The sequence below is a fragment of the Chiloscyllium punctatum genome, chromosome 47 (assembly GCF_047496795.1).
Source record: "Chiloscyllium punctatum isolate Juve2018m chromosome 47, sChiPun1.3, whole genome shotgun sequence".
Lineage (NCBI taxonomy): Eukaryota > Metazoa > Chordata > Chondrichthyes > Orectolobiformes > Hemiscylliidae > Chiloscyllium > Chiloscyllium punctatum.
The window spans coordinates 19,872,610-19,892,222 of NC_092785.1; the positions used below are offsets into that span (position 1 = coordinate 19,872,610).

At 41.8% G+C, this 19,613-nt stretch overlaps 1 protein-coding gene across 2 annotated transcripts in view; it reads right to left on the reverse strand.

The window, feature by feature from the left end:
- Positions 1 to 19,613, reverse strand: part of LOC140468450 (equilibrative nucleobase transporter 1-like) — a 40,756-nt gene that overhangs the window by 11,541 nt on the left and 9,602 nt on the right. For both annotated transcript variants that reach the window (XM_072564541.1, XM_072564542.1), the window contains exons 6-9: positions 18,390 to 18,482; positions 16,772 to 16,911; positions 4,324 to 4,523; positions 778 to 945 (exon numbers count right to left, since the gene is read on the reverse strand). In XM_072564541.1, coding sequence (XP_072420642.1) covers positions 778 to 945; positions 4,324 to 4,523; positions 16,772 to 16,911; positions 18,390 to 18,482 — 601 coding nt within the window. The remainder of the gene's footprint in view (positions 1 to 777; positions 946 to 4,323; positions 4,524 to 16,771; positions 16,912 to 18,389; positions 18,483 to 19,613) is intronic.

Below are 19,613 nucleotides of genomic sequence, written 5' to 3' on the forward strand. Positions count from 1 at the left end.
TCAGAAAAAAGATTCATTGGAGCGTTTGAGCTATTGGGAGAGGCTTAATAGGCTGGGGTTGTTTTCCCTGGAGAGTCAGAGGCCGAGGGATGACCTTTTAGAGGTTTATAATTCATAATGGTCTTGGATACGGTAAATAGCCAAGATCTTTTTCTCCACGGTTATTCTTCCAGAATCAGAAGGCATAGGTTTAGGGTGAGAGGGGAAAGATCTAAAAGGGACATAAAGAATAATGTTTTCACACAGAAAGTGGTGTGTGTATGGAATGAGCTGCCAAAGGAAGTGGTGGAGGCTGGAACAATAAGAACATGTAAAAGGCAAATGAATGGGTATGCGAATAGGAAGCCTTTAGAGGATTATGGGCCAAGAGCTGGCAAATGGGACTAGATTAATTTAGGAAAATGGGACGGCTCAGATGAGTTGGACTGAAGGGTCTGTTTCCATGCTGTACAGCTCTATGAATCTACTTGGGGAGCAATGTCATGCAGAGGTATGAACCAAAGGCTGTGGATTGCCATGAGATTATAAAGCGGCTGGTGACATGATGGGTGCAATGACCTGTTTTCGCACAGAAGTGATTCTTTGATACCCTTCTCTGTTCTCTGCCATGCAATTGCAAACTCTTCGCGCTCTCCCATTATTTCCATCTGGGCCAAAACTCTCTGGCTCCACCTCAGCCTAGCCATCTCTCCTTTTTTTGTTTCCTCACTCAGTCTTCCTCTTTCTCCCTCCTCTCCAACCTTGGCCACTGATTGGCAACGTGACTCGACGCCTCACCCTCCGTGGTATCACCATGGGACATCAGCATGAGCATGGGGTTCAGGGTGCCGATGAATAAGTAGTGTCGGAGCTGCAGGACGGAAATCCACATCAGGTGAGTGGCAAAGAGTCTGGAGAAGATGCAACTTCTGAACGAGCGGACTTTGTCCATCTTCACATCGGTCCCTGCAGTGTGGGGGTGGGGAGGGGGGGTGTTGGTGTAGAGAGATAGAGCGTCAAACATTCCAGAAATTACTCTGGAAAGAAAATGTGGCAACCCAAAGGGACTGCAAGAAGTACTGAGATCAGCAGGTTTCCTTTCCCTTTGCAGCAACACAAAAGGCCATTCATTTGAACTGTCACACCTAATTCAGATCAGTGAGGACAGCCAGGGAACGGAGATTGGGGAGACTGGGGAGGGCAAAGACAAATTGCTGAGCCAATGTAATGCTGTTCGTTACAGAAGACATACAGACAAAGATAAAAGGACTGACCCTGTTTTATAAACCTCTACTTCAAGCCCAGTGACAATATTGCCACCTCTTCCCTCAAACACACCTTCTAAAGATACACAACCTTCGAGAGTCTCAGGGCTTGATTTAGGAGAACAAAGTTAAAAATCACACAATACCAGTGTATAGTCCAACAGCTTTATTTGGAAGCACTAGCTTTCGGAGCACTGCTCCTTCAAACCACCTCCGGCATCACTCCGAAAGCTAGTGTTTTCAAATTGACTTGTTGGACTATAACCTGGTGTGTGATTTTTAACTTTTTACACCCCATTCCAACACAGGCACCTCCAAATGATGACGAGAACAATATCTGGTTATGAATTTGAAGGTATGTACTGTACTCTTAAGAGAGAATGAATGCTGTTTTGCACTGAGACCTGTCATATGATTAACTAGAAGTCCCAGAGTGTACAGGAAAATTGGAAATATGTAACATTTGCGTGTGAAATTGATACCTGAGTTGGTTGCTGTTTTGACAACAGCTCGAATTTAATGAATCATAAATTATATTAAAATTATATTAAAATTTAAATTATATCCCAGGATACTAAAACCCAATCGAGTTTGAATTTACAGTTTTGCCAAGATTTAATCAGTGCATGATACGATGTTTGGGGTATAAAAAAGGCAGGCACTTTGAAAGTGAGGCAGTGTAACTGCTATCAAGAAAGACTGCCATTCAGGAAGCGCTAGATGTAAGGTGTTCCACAATGTTCCCCATGGGAGACTGGTTAGCAAGGTTAGATCTCATGGAGTACAGAGAGAACTAGCCATTTGGATACCGAACTGTTTCAGGGGGTGGGGGGTTGTTTTTTAGACAGGAGGCCTGTGACCAGTGAAGTGCAACAAGGATAGGTGCTGGGTCCACTACTTTTCAACATTTATGTAAATGATTTTGATGTGAGAATAAGAAGTATAGTTACTAAGTTTGCAGATGACACCAAAACTGGAGGTGTAGTGAAAAGCAAAGAAGGTTACCTTAGATTACAATGGGATATTGATCAAATCAAACAATGAGCTGCGAAGTGACAGAAGGTTTTAATTTAGATAAATGCATTTTGGAAAGCAAATCTTAGCAGGCCTTACACACTTAATGGTAAGGTCTTAGGGAGTGCTGCTGAATAAAGAGACCTTGGAGTGCAGGTTCATAACTCTTTGAAAGTGGAGTCGCATGTAGATAGGATAGTGAAGAAAGCGTTTGGTATGCTTTCCTTTATTGATTAGTGTTTTGAGTACAGGAGTTGGGAGGGCATGTTATGGTTGTAGAGCATATTCGTTAGGCCGCTGTTGGAATATTGTGTACAATTCTGGTCTCCTTCCTATGGGAAAACGTTGTGAAACTTAAAAGGGTTCAGAAAAGATTTACAAGGATGTTGCTAGGGTTGGAGAATTTGAGCTATTGGAAGAGGTTGAATAGGCCAGGGCTGTTTTCCCTGGAGTATTGGAGTCTGAGGGGCGACCTTATCGAGGTTTATAATGTAATGAGGGACATGGATAGGAGAGGTAGACAGAACTAGCGGGTAAGAGGGGAAAGATATAAAAGAGACCTCAGGGACAACTTTTTCACATAGAGGATGGTACGTGCATGGAATGTGCTGCCAGAGGAAGTGGTGGAGGCAAGTCTGATTGCAACATTTAAAAGGCATCTGGATGGGTATGCGAATAAGAAGGGTTTGGTGGGATATGGGCTGGGTTCTGGCATGTGGGAGTAGATTTGATTGCGACAACTGGTCGGCATGGATGAGTTGGACCGAAGGCTCTGTTTCCATGCTGTACATCTCTATGACTCGGTGACTCTATCAAAGTTACCTTTTCATATGAAGCATCTTCACAGTAAAAGAAAAGAGACGCTCCCGGGAGATACTTGAGACAACAGCCTCTGTGTGGTTTTGAAACTAAGTTGATGTAACTTTGATTTTTTTAATATTGGACCAGTATATTAGTATAGAATTGGAGTCAGATAATAAACAGTTAAAGGAAATGGGGCTTAAAGTTGTAAATAGTTGTTGTTTAATGTTCAATTTTATAACTAAGGAATAGATTGATATTATGTTCTTTAAATATTGATATTTGGGAGTTTACTGTCACTCATATTTTAACAGATTATGAGGTGAGGCGAGCTTTTCTGGGTGTTTCATTTAATTAATGGAAGGGTTCACTGATGTGTCGTAACAATATCTACTCCCGAGTTAATTAATAGCAGAGATCGTCCAAACTCAGATTGTGACGCCTGGACTTTAACATCTCGAAAGGTAATTAATTAATTTTCTCAAACTATTAAACAGATAGAGATAAAGCACGAATGAAAGATCGATGTCTGCTGGTTGAGTAATATGCAGCTGCAGAGAGCAGAGTCTAGAAATTAAATCTGAAATTCCAGCTCTTAATAAGGAATAATTTATCTATATTTAGCTGTCATGTTGACCGTGAACCCAAGTAAACACTGAACTGTTTTGAGTCTAATAGGCTCCTTATGGGTATGATTGGCAAATGAGTAGGATTAATGTCATTTCAAATAATATACATTTGGAAACTCGACTCACTGGAGTTTATAGAGGTGATATCATGGAGAGGTGTAGGATTATTGAGGAGTTTGACAGAGCAAATGTCGAGAGAATGTTTCTCCTCATGGGAGAGACTAGAACCATAAGGCATAATCTCAGAATAAAGTGACAGCAGTTTAAGACAGAAATTATTCTCTCTGAAGGTTGGGAGCCTTTGGAACTCCCTGCTACAGAGAACGGTGGGAGCAGAGTCCTTATGCATCTTTCAGGCTGAGACAGATAGTTTTATGATCGGTCAGGGCATCAAGCACTTCCGGACGAGATTAGGAAAGTGGACATGGGAAATGTCAGATCTGCCATGATCCTAGCAAATGCGGAACAGGGTCGAAGGGCTGAATGGCTTGGGGAAGGGGAGTTAAAGGTGGGACAGAGAGTAAAGCAGAAGAAAGGGGAAGGGGGGCAATGATAGGTGTAAGAAAAGAGAGAAGTTATGTAAAGAAGAGGGAGTTTGGAGGCCAATGGGATGGAAAGGAAGAAGGCATTCGCACCTGTTGAGGGTTTGGTTTGGATATTAAAGTGATCAGTCGGCTCCATCTTTTCCTCTTTCTCTTCCACCTCCCACTGCTTGTTTTCGGGTCTCTTGTCCATTTCTACATCTGCCTCATTTTCTACACGCAAAGGCTTCATCTGCCTTGCAGTCTCCTCTTCACAGGACGATGAGTCTGACCCAAATCTCGTGCAGGTGATTCTGTCCAGCCAAAGCAGAAAGTTTCTCATTAAACACGAGGTGCAAGGATAACCAACAAGACAAGCTATTGCTTTAACGTGATGTAATATTTATGATCATTACAAAATGCAAATCAGAACAGAAATATTCAAGAGATTATCGACTGAAGCTAAGTGAACTACCACTAGCTACATTTCATTTCGGTGATAATATTTCATCTAACCCTGCCGTAATCATATCTAACCCTTAGTATTTGGATCCAAAAGAAATTACCTACATTTTACCTAATGTTTTATTTAAAAGCCTTCATTCACAGAAGCACTGAGACAAGTATCCATGGATCCACAAATCCTTTGTAGTGTGTGCCATCCAGACATAAGAAGCTAGTTGTATCCTAAGTTTTTGAAATGATTTTGTGCAACCTTCCTGTTCTTTTTTTGATTCCGTCGACGAAGTTCAGGTGTTCTTAGGCTTTTCCACACACTATCTTTTTGCAAAATTGTTGCTGACAAAATTGAATTAATTTAATCATAGACTGCTGAATACTGTGAAAAGGTTTGGTCCACTTATCAAAGGCAATAAAGATTGGAGCAGGAGGCAATTCAAAGATGCTTCACTGGGCTGACCTTACGTATGAAGGTAAAAACAATGACCGCAGATGCTGGAAATCAGATTCTGGATTAGTGGTGCTGGAAGAGCAGCGCAGTTCAGGCAGCATCCAAGTAGTTTCAGCTGTGCTCTTCCAGCACCACGAATCCAGAATTATGTATGAAGGGACTGTATTAGTGTCTCATGGGGAGAGGTTGAATAAGTTCATAAGATATAGGAGCAGAATTAGAGCATTCAGCCCATCAAGTCTGCTTCATCACTTGATCATGGCTGATATGCTCCTCCCACGCCCATTTCCTGCCTTCTCCCCATTTCCCTTCAACCCATTACCAATTTAAAAAACTGTCTAACTTCTTTTAAAATTCACTCACCGCATTTTGGGGTAGTGAATGCTACAGATCAAAAACCCTCCAGGAGAAATAGTTTCTCCTCAACTCTGTATAAAATTTGCTACCTCTTCTCCTGAGACTCTGGCCTCTCGTCCTAGAATCCTCCACAACTGGAAGCCTCTGCCCCACGTCCTTTTTATCCAAACTTTTTAACAGCTTGAATACCTCAACTTCATCTCCCCTCAGTTTTCTAAATTCCAGAGAGTATGGACCTCGACAGTTCTTCATACGACAAACCCCTCATCTCTGGGATAAATCTAGTGAACCTCCTCTGAACAGTCTCCGATGTCACTACATCTTTCCTCAAATAATGGGACCAAACTGGGCACAACACTGCAAGTGTGATCTCCCCAATGCCTTGTATTGTGGCAACAGTACTTCTTCTTTACCTTTAAATTCTAGTTCCTTTTTGCTATAAAAGTCAGCATTCCATTCACAATGTTGGACCTGTTCTCTTTGACTTTTAAAATAATGAGAGGCACCCTCATTGAAATGCTTATGATTCTCAGTGTGATTCTTGGATATCTTATTTTCCTTCAGAGGGCATAATCTCAGAATATGTGGCCGCATATTTAAGACAGAGATGAAGAGGAATTTCTTCTCTCAGAGAGTGGGGAATCAGTGGAAATCTTTGCCACAGAAGTTGGGTCATTAAGCATATCCAAGGCTGACAGAGATTTTATTAATTAAGGGTAAGGAAAATAGAGAGAGAAGTGGAGTTGAGAATTATGAGATCAGCCGATGTCTTGCTGAATGGCAGAGCAGACCTGATGGTCTGAATGCCTACTTCTGCTTTTATGGTCTTAACTATCCTCCTCCTGGTATCTCTGTAAGCTACTTGGAATGGTACGACGTTGTGTAATTCCGTAAAATACACTGTTCCCAACACCCTCGCCTGTCCCAATTTATTTCCTTCTTGCCATTGGTCTGCCCAATTTGTCCATGTGTGCCCTATATCTAGAGGATACAATTACATAAGAAATCCGGTTTGATAAGCAGGAAATCCAGCTCCAATTCTCACTTTCACTTTCCAAACTCAGATGTTTATCATCTGCGAATGTGTTAATTCTGGTGCCAAGCCAAGTGCTGGATTTAGTACAAAAGCTTGTTTTGTCACTCCCCAGACTCTCAGAAGGGCTTATCTCTCCGTTGCCTTAATGAGTTGACTCCCACGTGCCTGAATTGACATTGGTGTTTGTTCAGTTTATTGTCTGACTCCTCTGAACAAACAAGCCACCAAATCATCTGATCAACACGGAGGTAAACTGCAACATCCCCTTTGGGGAGCGTGCTGCTCTAGGCTGCTATATTTTGCACGGAATGGATCACAAGAGACGATGCAAACGTGCATAATATATCATAAAATTAGCAAGAAAACTCAGAGTGAGGATTCCCTGGGGTTTTTACAGGCTAATCAGTGAAAAGTCTCATTAGCATTGCTCAACCACAAAGGAATTACTGTCTCCTGTGAGGAAGATTCTAAATATGACACTCTGTTGTGTATTGCCATCTACATTGTTGAGTTCAGGGTCACGATTGCCTCAGAGCTGCATGAGCCATGCTCTTGCGTGTAGGTGATAGGCTAGGAGTTCTGCCAAAAAAACTCAGCATGTCTGGCAGCATCTAAGGAGTGAAATCATGTTAACGTTTCAGGTTCAGTGACCCCTCCTCAGGACTGTTGAGTCAATCATATTGCTGTGGGTCTGGAGTCACGTTTAAGCTAGATCAGGTAAGAACAGCAGATTTTCTGCTCTAAACTGGACCATATGGTTCCTGACAATCACGAGACTCTTATTTCTCCATTAGTATTTAATTCAAATTCCACCATCTGACATAGCGGGATTCAAATCCAAATCCCCAGAATGTTAGCTGGATCTCTGGACAAAAAAGTCTACCTATAATACCACCAGGCCACTGGATACTTTCAAGTCAATCTGTTCAGAGATGTTAGGATGCATCTCTGGAGCAGGTGGGCTTGAATCTTGGCCTCTTGGCTCAGAGTTAAGGACATTACCAATGCACCACAAAAGATTTTAAACAGAGGCACTATGAGGCATTCAAGCGCATGGCAATTTCGAGAGAAGCAGTTTGCAAGGGTGTGGAGAGTAAGGGTGGAGATTGTGTCATGATGCTCATTTGAAGTGCTGATGCAAGCACAATGGACTAAATGGCCTCCTGCTGCCTCCTATCACAACAATTCGATAACTCCTGACTCCAAAATATTTTCTCAGTGCTTACAAAGTCATAGGGTCATACAGCTTCAGTTCAACTAGTCCATGCCAACCATAATCCCAAACCAGGCTGATCCCAACATCTGCTTGCCATTGGCCCATATCCCACTAAACCTTTCCTATTCATGTACCTATTCAAATGTTTTGTTATATTGTAACTGGATCCGCATTCACCACAATGTCTGACAGTTCATTCCACATGAGAAGCACTGTCTGTGTAAAAACGTTGTCCCTCATGTCCTTTTTAAATCTTTCTCCTCCCACCTAAAAATAAATCCTCATTTTGCACTCCTCCACTCTAGGGAAAAAGCCCTTTGCTATTCCCCTTATCGATAGTCCTCATCATATGACAAGCTTCAACCTCTTCCGCTCTGGTGAAAAACTTGCCAGCCTTTCCAGTCTATTTTAATATGCCAAACCCTAGTATCCCCGCAACATGCTTGGAAATCTTTTCTGAACCTCGCTAGTTTAATAAGATCCTTCCTATAACTGGATAACGAGAACTGGACACAGCACTACAGAGGCCTCATCAACATCCTGTATAACCTAACATGATGTCCCAACTCCTTTACTTCAAGGTCGGAGTAATGAAGCCAAGCGTGCTACGTGCCTTCTTAAACACCCTGTGTACATGTGACGCAAATTTTAAAGGATTATGCCAAATCTACTTGTTTAGAATTAAAAGCTGAAATTGTTCTCAGGAAATTTACGACTTGTACATTAACCACTTCAACCCTTCATTAGGTGAAAGCCCACAATGCATTCCCAGGCATTAGACACCTCACAAGGTCCAGTCGCCTGTTAGATCTAAGTCTGCAATTTGCTGCTGCCCCATTCATTTGATTCCATTCTTTCTTGTACTTCGAGAATGATTGGTGACCAGCTCGACTTTCAGTAAACTAAGTGGCATGCAAGGTCATGAAGGAGTATTATTGAGAATCAGGAACATTGCAGTTCGTCTGGAGCCACCTACATTCCAGCTGTGGTCAGGGTAACAGGTTCTGATCACTACAGTCAACCAAACCAGCTTTTGTGAAGAGCGCTGGTCATTTCATGGTTACAATTAACCAGCCTACAAAAACCGACCAAATTTCTGTTTAGATTTCAGTCAGCAATTCACTGCAGCATGTTGCATCTTTAAGCGAACATTGCACATTTATCCACAAGCCCAGTGTATGTTGTTCAATGCATAAACCTACCATCACAAGCCTGAAATATTCCAAACTGTCTGTTATTCTTACAAATCCAGCTGAAACGCTAAATTATACCCAACCCTCTAACCAGGTCTGGCTATCTGTAGTTCGACTAAGAAAGCACATTCAATTCTTGATTAGATAACAGCCAGCAATGAACTTCTACTTATCGCTTATGCAATGTAAACAAACAAGCTGCAACCTTTGGTCAAAGTCCTGGCTAAGAATTGCCAACCATTTGTTTGTTCATTCAGATTACAGGCTAAAATTAACTCTTGCATGAAGTTTTTCCATATCACTCAGAGGAATGGAAAGGCAATTTATTATCTAAATGGAGAGAAAAACTTAATTCAGAGGAATCAGGGTGTCCTTGTACAGGAAATACAAAAATCTCACTGCCAGGGACAGCAGGTAATAAGGAAAGCCAATAGAAATTTGGCATTTATTGCCAAAAGGGTAGACTATGACAGAAGGGAAATGCTACAGTAACTGTACAAATGTTAGTGAGAACATTGTACGCAATTTTTGTCTATTTATTTGAGGAGGGAAGTAATTGCATCAACGGTACATCAAAGGAGGTTCACTTGGTTGATTCCAGAGATGAGGGGATTGTCAAATGAAAAGAGACAGAGCAGTTTAGACCGATGCTGTCTGGAGTTTAGAAGATTGAAAGGAAATCCAATTGAGGCAGAAAAACTTCTGAAGGGAATTGACAAGGTCGATGTAGAAATGTTTCCTGATGAAGAGCCGTCTAGAATGAGAGGTCATCATTTAAGGATAAGGGTTGAGCAGATTTAAACCAGAGAAGAGGAAAAAAATGCTTCTATCAAAGGGTCATGAAACTATGGAATTCACTCCCTCAGCACGTGATGGATGCTGGATCGTTGAGTAAATTTCAGGAGGAGATGGACAGATTTTTAATTAGTAACGGATTGAAGGTTTGTAGAGAATGGGCAGGAAGTGAAGTTGAGATCAAGATGAAATCAGCCATGATCATATTGAATGGCAAAGCAGACAAAAGGGCCTGAATGGCCTAATCCTGCACCTAGCTGTTATCCAACAGACAAAGCCTCGCCCAGGTTCCAGCTTGGTACTCACTTCTATATTAATCCCAGCTGCTTGAACCCCGGGTTGATTTCAGGATCTTCCTGAATCTTAAATATTGGCATGTTTTTTGTACAAATTACACGCACCTTGAAGTGGATTCTATCCTCTACCGAGCACCAGTTTCTATTATTCCATCAGGAAATCACACAACTAGCTAAACATCTGGAAATATAGTTCAGAGATTATGACTATCCACTGGAAATCAAGACACAACTCGAAATCCCCAGCTACTTAACTCACTCCCAGATGCTTATAATCTCTTTTCAGTAACTATTATCCCTACTCAAGCCAGCATTCAAATGCACATCTCCCTCCACCAATGTATACTGTCCCACCTACACATCACTGTCCTTCCTCACGACACATACACATACATGCACGCGAGCACACACACCATACACACACAAATGTACACATACCCAAACGTACACGCACACGAGCATGTGCACACACACGGGTATACACACATATACATACACACGTGTACACAAATCCGCTCCACACACGTGACCCTTGATAGAATTGAGTGTGAATCATTGATTGGTATCAGTTATTCTAACACAAAGAAACACAACACTCAGTTGGTTTTCAGCCATTGACTCTCATCAAAGAGCCTATTTTTCTTCACACAGGATCTTTAACTTACAAACTATTCTGCAGTTAAAACCTTTTTGTTGCTTTTCTAGAAACCATTTCTGAATGACCGAGGACTAGAGTTCTGACTAAAATAATTATAAAGACTCTAATTTGTATTCATTCTAATGGTTTGTAAGGGATACTTGATATTGAATTACTTCCTCGGTTTTTTTTCAGACAGCAATCAAGGATTAACCAAAATCAAACCAAGAACAGCAGATACTGGAGATCTGAAACAAACAACCGAAATTACCTGAGAAACTCAGCAGGTCTGGCAGCGTCAATGGGGAGAGAGAAACAGAGTTAACATTTCGTGTCATGTGAATATCTTCAGAAATCATAGCAGCCAAATAAAGATGGTACTTATGCTGATGATGGGGGAATAGGAGGTTGAAAGGAATGAGCAGATGGGGGAGAGGCGAGAGAGAGAGAATGAGGGCAGACAAAGGGACTGACGATGGTAAGCCAGGGCAGCAGAGAAGCTAAAACAGAAATTGCTGAGAAGTTATCAGAACTGGCAGCATCTGTGGGGAGACAGCAGAGCTAAAATCTCAAGTCCAGGGACCCTTCTTAGAGAAGAAAGTGAAGTGATAATGGAGACTATGAGCAGTTGGAATGGGGTTGGCTGTGCCTCAAGTGAAGACCTGGAGTGCAGGGTTGAGAGGAGACTTGGAGTGAAGTGTTCTTGATCTGAAGTTAAAAACCTCGATGTTGAAAACCGGCCACAGTTCTGTGGGAGTAGAGTCAGCTTTTTGACTGGGAAAAGGATTGCAGATTCCCTTCCCTGAAGTAAACAAGTGAACCAGATTTTTCTGTTTCGATTCTGAAAATCGTTGATAGTTTTGTGGCTCCTGCTCATGAGTCTAAACAAATCAACTCAACTTTCAAATTGATTTCAAACGACGTCACATTCTTACATTCTTTATGCGAATAAGCAGAACTTTCCACTCGGCTCTACATTGTAGGTTGCATCCACAACACGATAATCTGTTATTGCACCCAGTGCTGCAACTATTAGACAACTAACTAGTTGCTGTTTAGGGGGTCAGTTACCTCAGATGGCTGGACAACTTCTTTGTTATTCTTTACAAGCTCTAACTAAGCTGACATCTTAGTTAAATTGCTCTACATATACTTAAAAATCTCAAGTCATTCTATTCATAATCCACGTGAAATTCTTGAAGATTTGTTATGTAATTCATACAGCAACTCAGCGTATTCAGTCAGATTACGTGCCCGTAAGTCACTTGTTAATTACATCTCGGTCTGAAATTAACTCTTTAATTGAAATGAAATAAAATAATGCAATGAAAGAATTAATTTCAGACCAAAATGCAAAAGATAATTTTACACTGAAATTAAATAATTCATTTCAGTGTAAAATCATCTTTTACAATTTCTGGTCTGAAATTAATTCTTTCATTTCACTGTGACATGAACTCTTCTCATCCAACTTTAACTCTTCCATGTCAGTCTGAAATCAACCCTTTACAGCTTGAAATTAGCTCTTGCATTTTGATCGAAAATCAACTCTTCCATTTCGGTCAGTTTCATTTTAGGCTATTTTTATATCTATCATTTCGGTCTAAATTAACTCTTGCGTTTATTTCGTGGAATTTGTCAATGCCCAGAAAATGTCAGTTACCATCCAGTCTGGATCTCTCTCATTGATGCCTCTAATTTTAGATTATTGCTATTTAATAACTGTGCACTGGTACTGTCACACTGAAACATACCTTCTCGACCTGGATTCCCAGATGACCACCACCCACAACACATACGTGCACATACACAGGCACCGATAGATCCTAGCCAATCATATATTGCAAATTAGTTGCCATTTCAATAGACAACAGACTATAGGTGCAGGAGTAGGCCATTCGAGCCAGCACCACCATTCATTATGATCATGGCTAATCATCCTCAATCAGTATCCTGTTCCTGCCTTATTCCCATAACCCTTGATTCCACTATCCTTAAGAGCTCTATCCAACTCTTTCTTGAAAATATCCAGAGACATGGCCTCCACAGCCTTCTGGGACAGAACATTCGATGCACCCAACACTCTCTGGGTGAAGACGTTTCTCCTCAAAACAGTTCTAAGTGGCCTACCCATTTTTTAAAAAACTGTGTCCTCTGGTTCGGCACTCACCCATCAGCGGAAACGTGCTTCCTGCCTCCAGAGTGTCCAATTCTTTAATAATCTTATACGTCTCAATCAGATCCCCTCTTAGCCTTCTCAACTCAATTGTATACAAGCCCAGTTGGTCCAATCTTTCAGCGTAATATTGTCCCGCCATTTTGGGAATTGACCTCGTGAACTTACGCTGCACTCCCTCAATAGCCAGAATGTCTTTCCTCACATTTGGAGACCAAAACTGCGCACAATATTCCAGGTGTCGTCTCATCAAGTCCCTGTACAGCTGCAGAAGGACTTTTTTGCTGCTATACTCAATTCCTCTTGTTATGAAGGCCAGAATTCTATTAGCTTTCTTCACTACCTGCTGTACCTGCATGCTTGCTTTCATTGACTGATGTACAAGAAAACCTAGATCTCGTTGTACTGCCCCTTTACCTACCTTGACTCCATTTAGGTAGTAATCTGCCTTTGGTTCTTGCCACCAAAGTGGATAACCACACATTTATCCACATTAAACTGCATCTATCATGTATCCATCCACTCACCTAGCCTGTCCAGGTCACCCTGTAGTCTCCTAACAACCTCCTAACATTTCACCCTGCCACCCAGTTTTGTGTTATCAGCAAATTTGCAAATATTACTTTTAATACCTTCATCTATATCATTAATGTACATTGTAAAAAGCTGCAGTCCCAGCACTGAGCCCTGCTGCACACCACTGGTCACCGCCTGCCATTCCGAAAGGGAGCCGTTTATCACTACTCTTTGTTTCCTGTCAACCAACCAATTTTTAATCCATGTCAGTATTTTGCCCCTAATACCATGTGCCCTAATTTTGCTCACTAACGTCCTATGTGGGACTTTATCAAAGGCTTTCTGAAATTCCAGGTATACTACATCCACTGGATTCTCCCTTGTCCATCTTCAGAGTTACGTCCTCAAAAAATTCTAGAAGATTAGTCAAGCATGATTTCCTCTTCATAAATCCATGCTGACTCTGACTTATCCTGTTACTGCTATCCAGATGTGTCGTAATTTCGTCCCTTATAATTGACTCCAGCATTTTTCCCACCATTAAGGTCAGACTAATTGGTCTATACTTCTCTGTTTTCTCTCTCCCTCCTTTCTTAAAAAGTGGGACAACATTAGCCATCTTCAAATCCACAGGAACTGATCCTGAATCGATAGAACGTTGGAAAATGATCACCTATGCATCCAATGCATTTTAGGGGTCAGATAGATCAGTTGGCTGGGCAACATCAGTTGGCTGGGCAACATCTTTGTGATACAGAATGATGTCAACACTGCAGGATCAATGTATGCACTAGCTGAGATTGCTATGAGAATGAAAGGAAAATATGAACCAGGGATCTGAGGCAAACAAACATACTAAGAGCTGGAGGAACTCAGCGGCTCTGGCAGTATCTGTGAAAAGAAAAAATAATTAACATTTCAGGTCCAATGACCACGGAAATACTTACAGTCTTACTGCCACCAGTTGTCTGTCTTAAACAATGAAGCACCCATATGGGACAATAGTGAAATATCTGTTATTGAGATGTGAATAAGCACGAGCTTTGAATGCATTTCGACGATAGGTCCACTTTAAAGTATTGCAACTTTTAATGTAAGCCTTACATTAGATTCTACGCTAAATCTATAAAAATACTCGGCATATGTTATCTAGAAATAATATCTGGAATGCCTGAGGACGAGAATTTATACAGTAACTATTTTTTTTCTATCTATGCTCCGATAAATGTTACTTTTAAGGATGTGGTTGTGCGTGGAGAGACCAGCATTTGCTGTGTGTCTTTAGGTTAGAATCATAGCGATGCACAGCATGGAAACAAACCCTTCGGTCCAACTTGTGGTTAGCACTGCTGCCTCACAGCGCCAGGGACCCGGGTTCAATTCCTGACTCAGGCAACTGACTGTGTGGAGTTTGCACATTGTCCCCGTGTCTGCGTGGGTTTCCTCCGGGTGCTCTGGTTTCCTCCCACAATCCAAAAGATGTGCACGTCAGGTGAATTGGCCATGCTAAATTGCCCATAGTGTTAGGTAAAGGGGTAAATGTATGGGAATGCATGGGTTACACTTCGGCGGGTCAGTGTGGACTTGTTGGGCCAAAGGGCCTGTTTCCACACTGTAAGTAATCTAATCTAATCTAATCTAATAACTTGTCCATTTCGAAAAAATATCCTAACCTAATCTTGTCCAATTTGTCAGCACTTGGCCCATATCCATTTAAACCCTTCCTATTCATATACACATCCCGATGTTTTTTAAATGCTGTATTTGTAACAGCTTCCACTACTTCCTCTGGTAGTTCAAATGTATATCCAGCTCTCTGTTAAGCCCTCCTATGGAATCTGCCTCCACCACTCTCCCAGACAGAACACTCCCACTCTCTGAGTCAAGAAGTTTCTCCTCATGTCTCTCCAAACTCCCTCGCTGACAATCTTTCAAACTGTGAACGTCAGTTACTGACATAACCAGCTCAAATCTTGTGATTAGAAGGCAGCCCGTAACCTGCCACTGGTGCATTTTACCTTCATTCCTACATGGAATTGACATTAGATATTTAGTAAACAGACATATCCCAGGATGGCATTCATTTCCAAAAACATTTAACTCCATTGTGTTGCCCAGCTCCTTACTTAGATACCAGACAGGAATTCAGTGGTTATATTCTGGTGTGCAACAAAACTTTGGAAATCTGCCCCCCATCTAGACACGCCGTTTAAAGTCTGCAAATCTATTCTGGATATAAATCATAAACATTGGAACAGGAGGAGGCCATTCAGCCCCTGGGGCCTGTTCCACCATTCAATGGAACCATGGCTGATTTTTGGCCTCAGTCCAAAACTTGCCTGTGGCCCAATTCTCTTCACATGTTTGCTTAACTAAAACAATGATCGAGCTCAGATTTTCCCTGAACAGCTGATTCAACATCCACTGCTGTTTGTGGAAGAGAGTTGCAAACCTTTCAATGTGCTTCCTAACATCTCTCCTGAACGCGCTGGCCCTCATTATCTGACTGTGCCATCATTCCAAAATCTTCAAGCAGTGGAAATAGTTTAGCTTTATCTTCCTTGTTAATCCCTTGAAGACTTCAAGGAGATCACACCTTAACCTTCAAAATTCTAGTGAAAGCATATCAAATTTGTACAATCTCTTCTCATAACTTAATCCTTCGACTCTACATATTATTCCTGTAAGCCAACAGCGTATTCCCTCCAAGGCCAGTTTAACTTTCCTGTAGTTTAGTGGCTAGATCTGTTCACATTGCTCCATGTGGGGTCTAACCAAGGTTTGCATAACTGCAGCATAACCTCTGTACCCTTCTATTCCAGTCCTCTATATATATATTACTTAACATGTAATTGTTCATCCCATACAATGGTCAATATCCCTTGTTGGTTCTAGTACTTAACTCATTCTTGTGTGCTTTAGTCGATGAGATCATAATCTACCTCCCAACGTAATTTTAGTCTCCAATTCATCTGCTGGACTGTCTACCACTTCATTGATTGTTTTGCAGTCTCTCATACTTTTCATTCTGGCGTATCCGTTATTCCTTATTCAAGTCAGGTGAAGCCTCGATTCGATTCCAGTGTATCACATATAACACATGTGACTCCATAAATTCCATCCCACTGACTTATCGAATAGTCTCCGCCCCCCCCCCCGCCCCCCTATAACTGAGTCTTGGTACAAGTTAAAATAAATGGAAACTACGTCCAGTACTTCAGTTCTATGTCTGGCTCTCTGGTATTACAGTTGTCAAACATATGACTGCGACTGGATATCGATTATTGTATTTAAAAAAAAACCACATGCATTTCTCCTGAGGTTCCCAGTGTTTAACATATTCCCATTACGTGTTATTCTACAATTAATCCCCAATCCCAAGCACCCAATTTTATTCTGGCCTCGAATGTAAACGCCCTCTCTTTCTTACCCGTATGTGTAATCCTCTGGGAGAGGATAAGGGATAGTTTTCCGGGGCAGGAGGAATAAGACACGCAGCACGTGGACAATGCTCATTGAGCTGATGAACAAGAAAATAGATCTCACTGAGAAACCAGCCTGGTACAAAACCTAGGGGATTATGAGGGAAAAGAAATAAAGCAAGAGAAGGCAGTTAAAATCCACTCACGCCTGACTGACCACGTCAACATTACCCATCCTCCATTTCAGGTTATCCCGTCTGTCTTGTTCACCTTTGACCCATGTCCAACCACTGTGTCATTCTCTCTTCCTCCTCGCCAATCTCTACCACATGTGTACCCACGCTGCCTCTCACTTCAATCCAACGTCCTCCCCAACTCTCTGACCCCCACCCCCAATCTAATCCACGCTCCTTCTCATGCTCTCCTTATTTGTTCATACTTGCTTACTGATCTTTCCTCGCTGATCTGCCTACAAATATTTTCAATCTCCTCATCTCCCGAACCTTGCATAATGTGTCATCTCTATTCAGTCTTCCCCGCCTTCCGTTTCTCTCCATTTCAACCTTGTTTACCTCTCTTTTTCTCTCACTGAACGGAAATGTACCCAGTATTTTTTTTTTACTTCACACACTGTCCTTGTGTTTAACTTTGCGGTTCCCCAATCTCTCTCTCGCCTCCTTTGTCCCGCTATCTTCCTGTCTTCTCTCCCCGCACTCGCACCAATTCCCACTCCCACTCAGCACCCTGTATCCTTATTCCTAATTCCCTCCTTCTGTATCAGATAGAGTGCTGAGGGTCATCCTTCTGACAGGCTGGGCCTAATTCGATCCAGTAACTTAGATACTAACGCAACAGGCCATTAAGTTGCTCTGCACCATTCAGACCTACTTTTCGAGTTATACAGCATGGAAGTAGACCCTTCAGTCCAACGTGTCCATGCCGACCAGATATCCTGAACTAAGCTGATCCCATTTGCCAGCATTTGGCCCTTATTCCTCGAAACCCTTCCTATCCATATACCCATCCAGATGCCTTATAAATGCTAGCACTATTTCCTCTGGTAGTTCATTCCGTACCCACACCGACCCTCTGCATGAATAAGTTGCCCTTAGGGACCTTTTAAATCTCACCTTAAATCTTTGCCCTCTAGTTTTGGACTCCCCAACCTTGGGGGGGGGGGGGAATACCTTGATTATTGACCCTATCCATTCCCCTAATAATTTTCTTAACTTCTATAAAGGCACCCCTCAGCCTCTGAAATTACAGGGAAAACAGTCCCAACCCACTCAACCTCTCCCTGCAGCTCAAAGCCTCTGCCCCTGGCAACACCCTTGTATATCATTTCTGCATTCTTTCAAGTTAAACAGCACTTCATGTGCTTGGTGAGAAAAAGCAGATTACCGTCTGAATCATCATCCCTGTTTCATTCAGTCATAGCATTTGAAAGGCAGTTGGATGGATATATGAAGAGGAAGGGTTTAGAGGATATGGTCCACTGCTGGAAAATGTAACGAGATCTGTTTAAGATATCTGGTTGGCATGGACGATTTGGACCGAAGGGTCTGTTTCCATGATGCACATCTGCCTGACTCTATGACTGTATTAACTGGTCCTCATATGACTCACTTTAACGAGCAGAAATGCACAGGATGAGGAAGCGAAGGCTCCATTGTACAAAGTGATCACTGTGGACCGTCGATCTCCAAACAGATTTCCAACCTAGGAATCAGCCACACACACAAAAAATACAATCAGTAGAACTTGGAGTGTAGGGATGGACTTGACTCTGTCTGTATCACTCCCACTTTCTGTGGCACAAAGAGAGCAGGAACTCATCAGACCCCCCAATTGCATTATTTACAGTGTTAGAGCAATGTAAAATACAACCTGTAACAAGTGAAACAGAGTGTCTTCCATGCTATTCACTTTCCTGTGACAATGAACGATCAATGGGAGAAAATGGAAGCCTTTGACAAGCTAACGCGAACCCTAATTTTTATTTTTTGCATGAGTGAGTGGGACAAAGATTGTTGGAAGAAATACAATGTGGAAATAAATGTGAGGTTTTGTAGTTTGGCCGGAGAACAGAGTGGATTATTATTGAAATGGAGAAAGACTTCTGAGAGGTGTCGAACTAGATAGTGCTTGTCTGTGAATTACAAAACACTGGTGAAAATTTTCAGTGTGTCATAGGGAAGGAAAATGGAAAGTTGGCCGTTATTTTAAAGAGAATGGAGCCTAAAAATTAAGGAGGTCTTGCTACAACAATGCAATGCACTAATTGGACCACAGCTAAATTTGTGAACAGTTTTGGTCCCCTTATCTGAGCAACGATGTCCTGGCACAAGGAAGTCTACAGAAGGTTTAACCTTAATATAGAGTCTTATGAGAAGAGTTTGAGTAGGTCGGGCCTGTAATTACTTTATTTAATTTGATTGTTGTCACATGTACCGAGATACAGTGTAAAGTATTGTTTTGTGTGCTGACCAGGCAAATCATTGCTTATGTAAGAACATGAGGGGAATAGAAGAGAATCCAGAATATAGTGTTACAGCTGAAGAGAAGATGCAGAGAGAGATCACATCTAATATATGAGAGGTACGTTTGAAAGTCTGACAATAGTAGAAAAAAAGCTGTTCTTGAATCTGTTGTTAAGTGATTTCAAACTTTTATATCTTCTGCCGAATGGAAGAGAACGTAAGAGAGCATGCATGGGGTCTTTGCTGATGTTGGCTGCTTTCCTGAGGCAGTGGGAAGTGTGGATGGAGCTAATGGATGGAAGGTTGGTTTATATGATGGATTGGCCTCTGTTCAGAACGTTGTTAGAATTTAGAAGAATGAGATGCGACC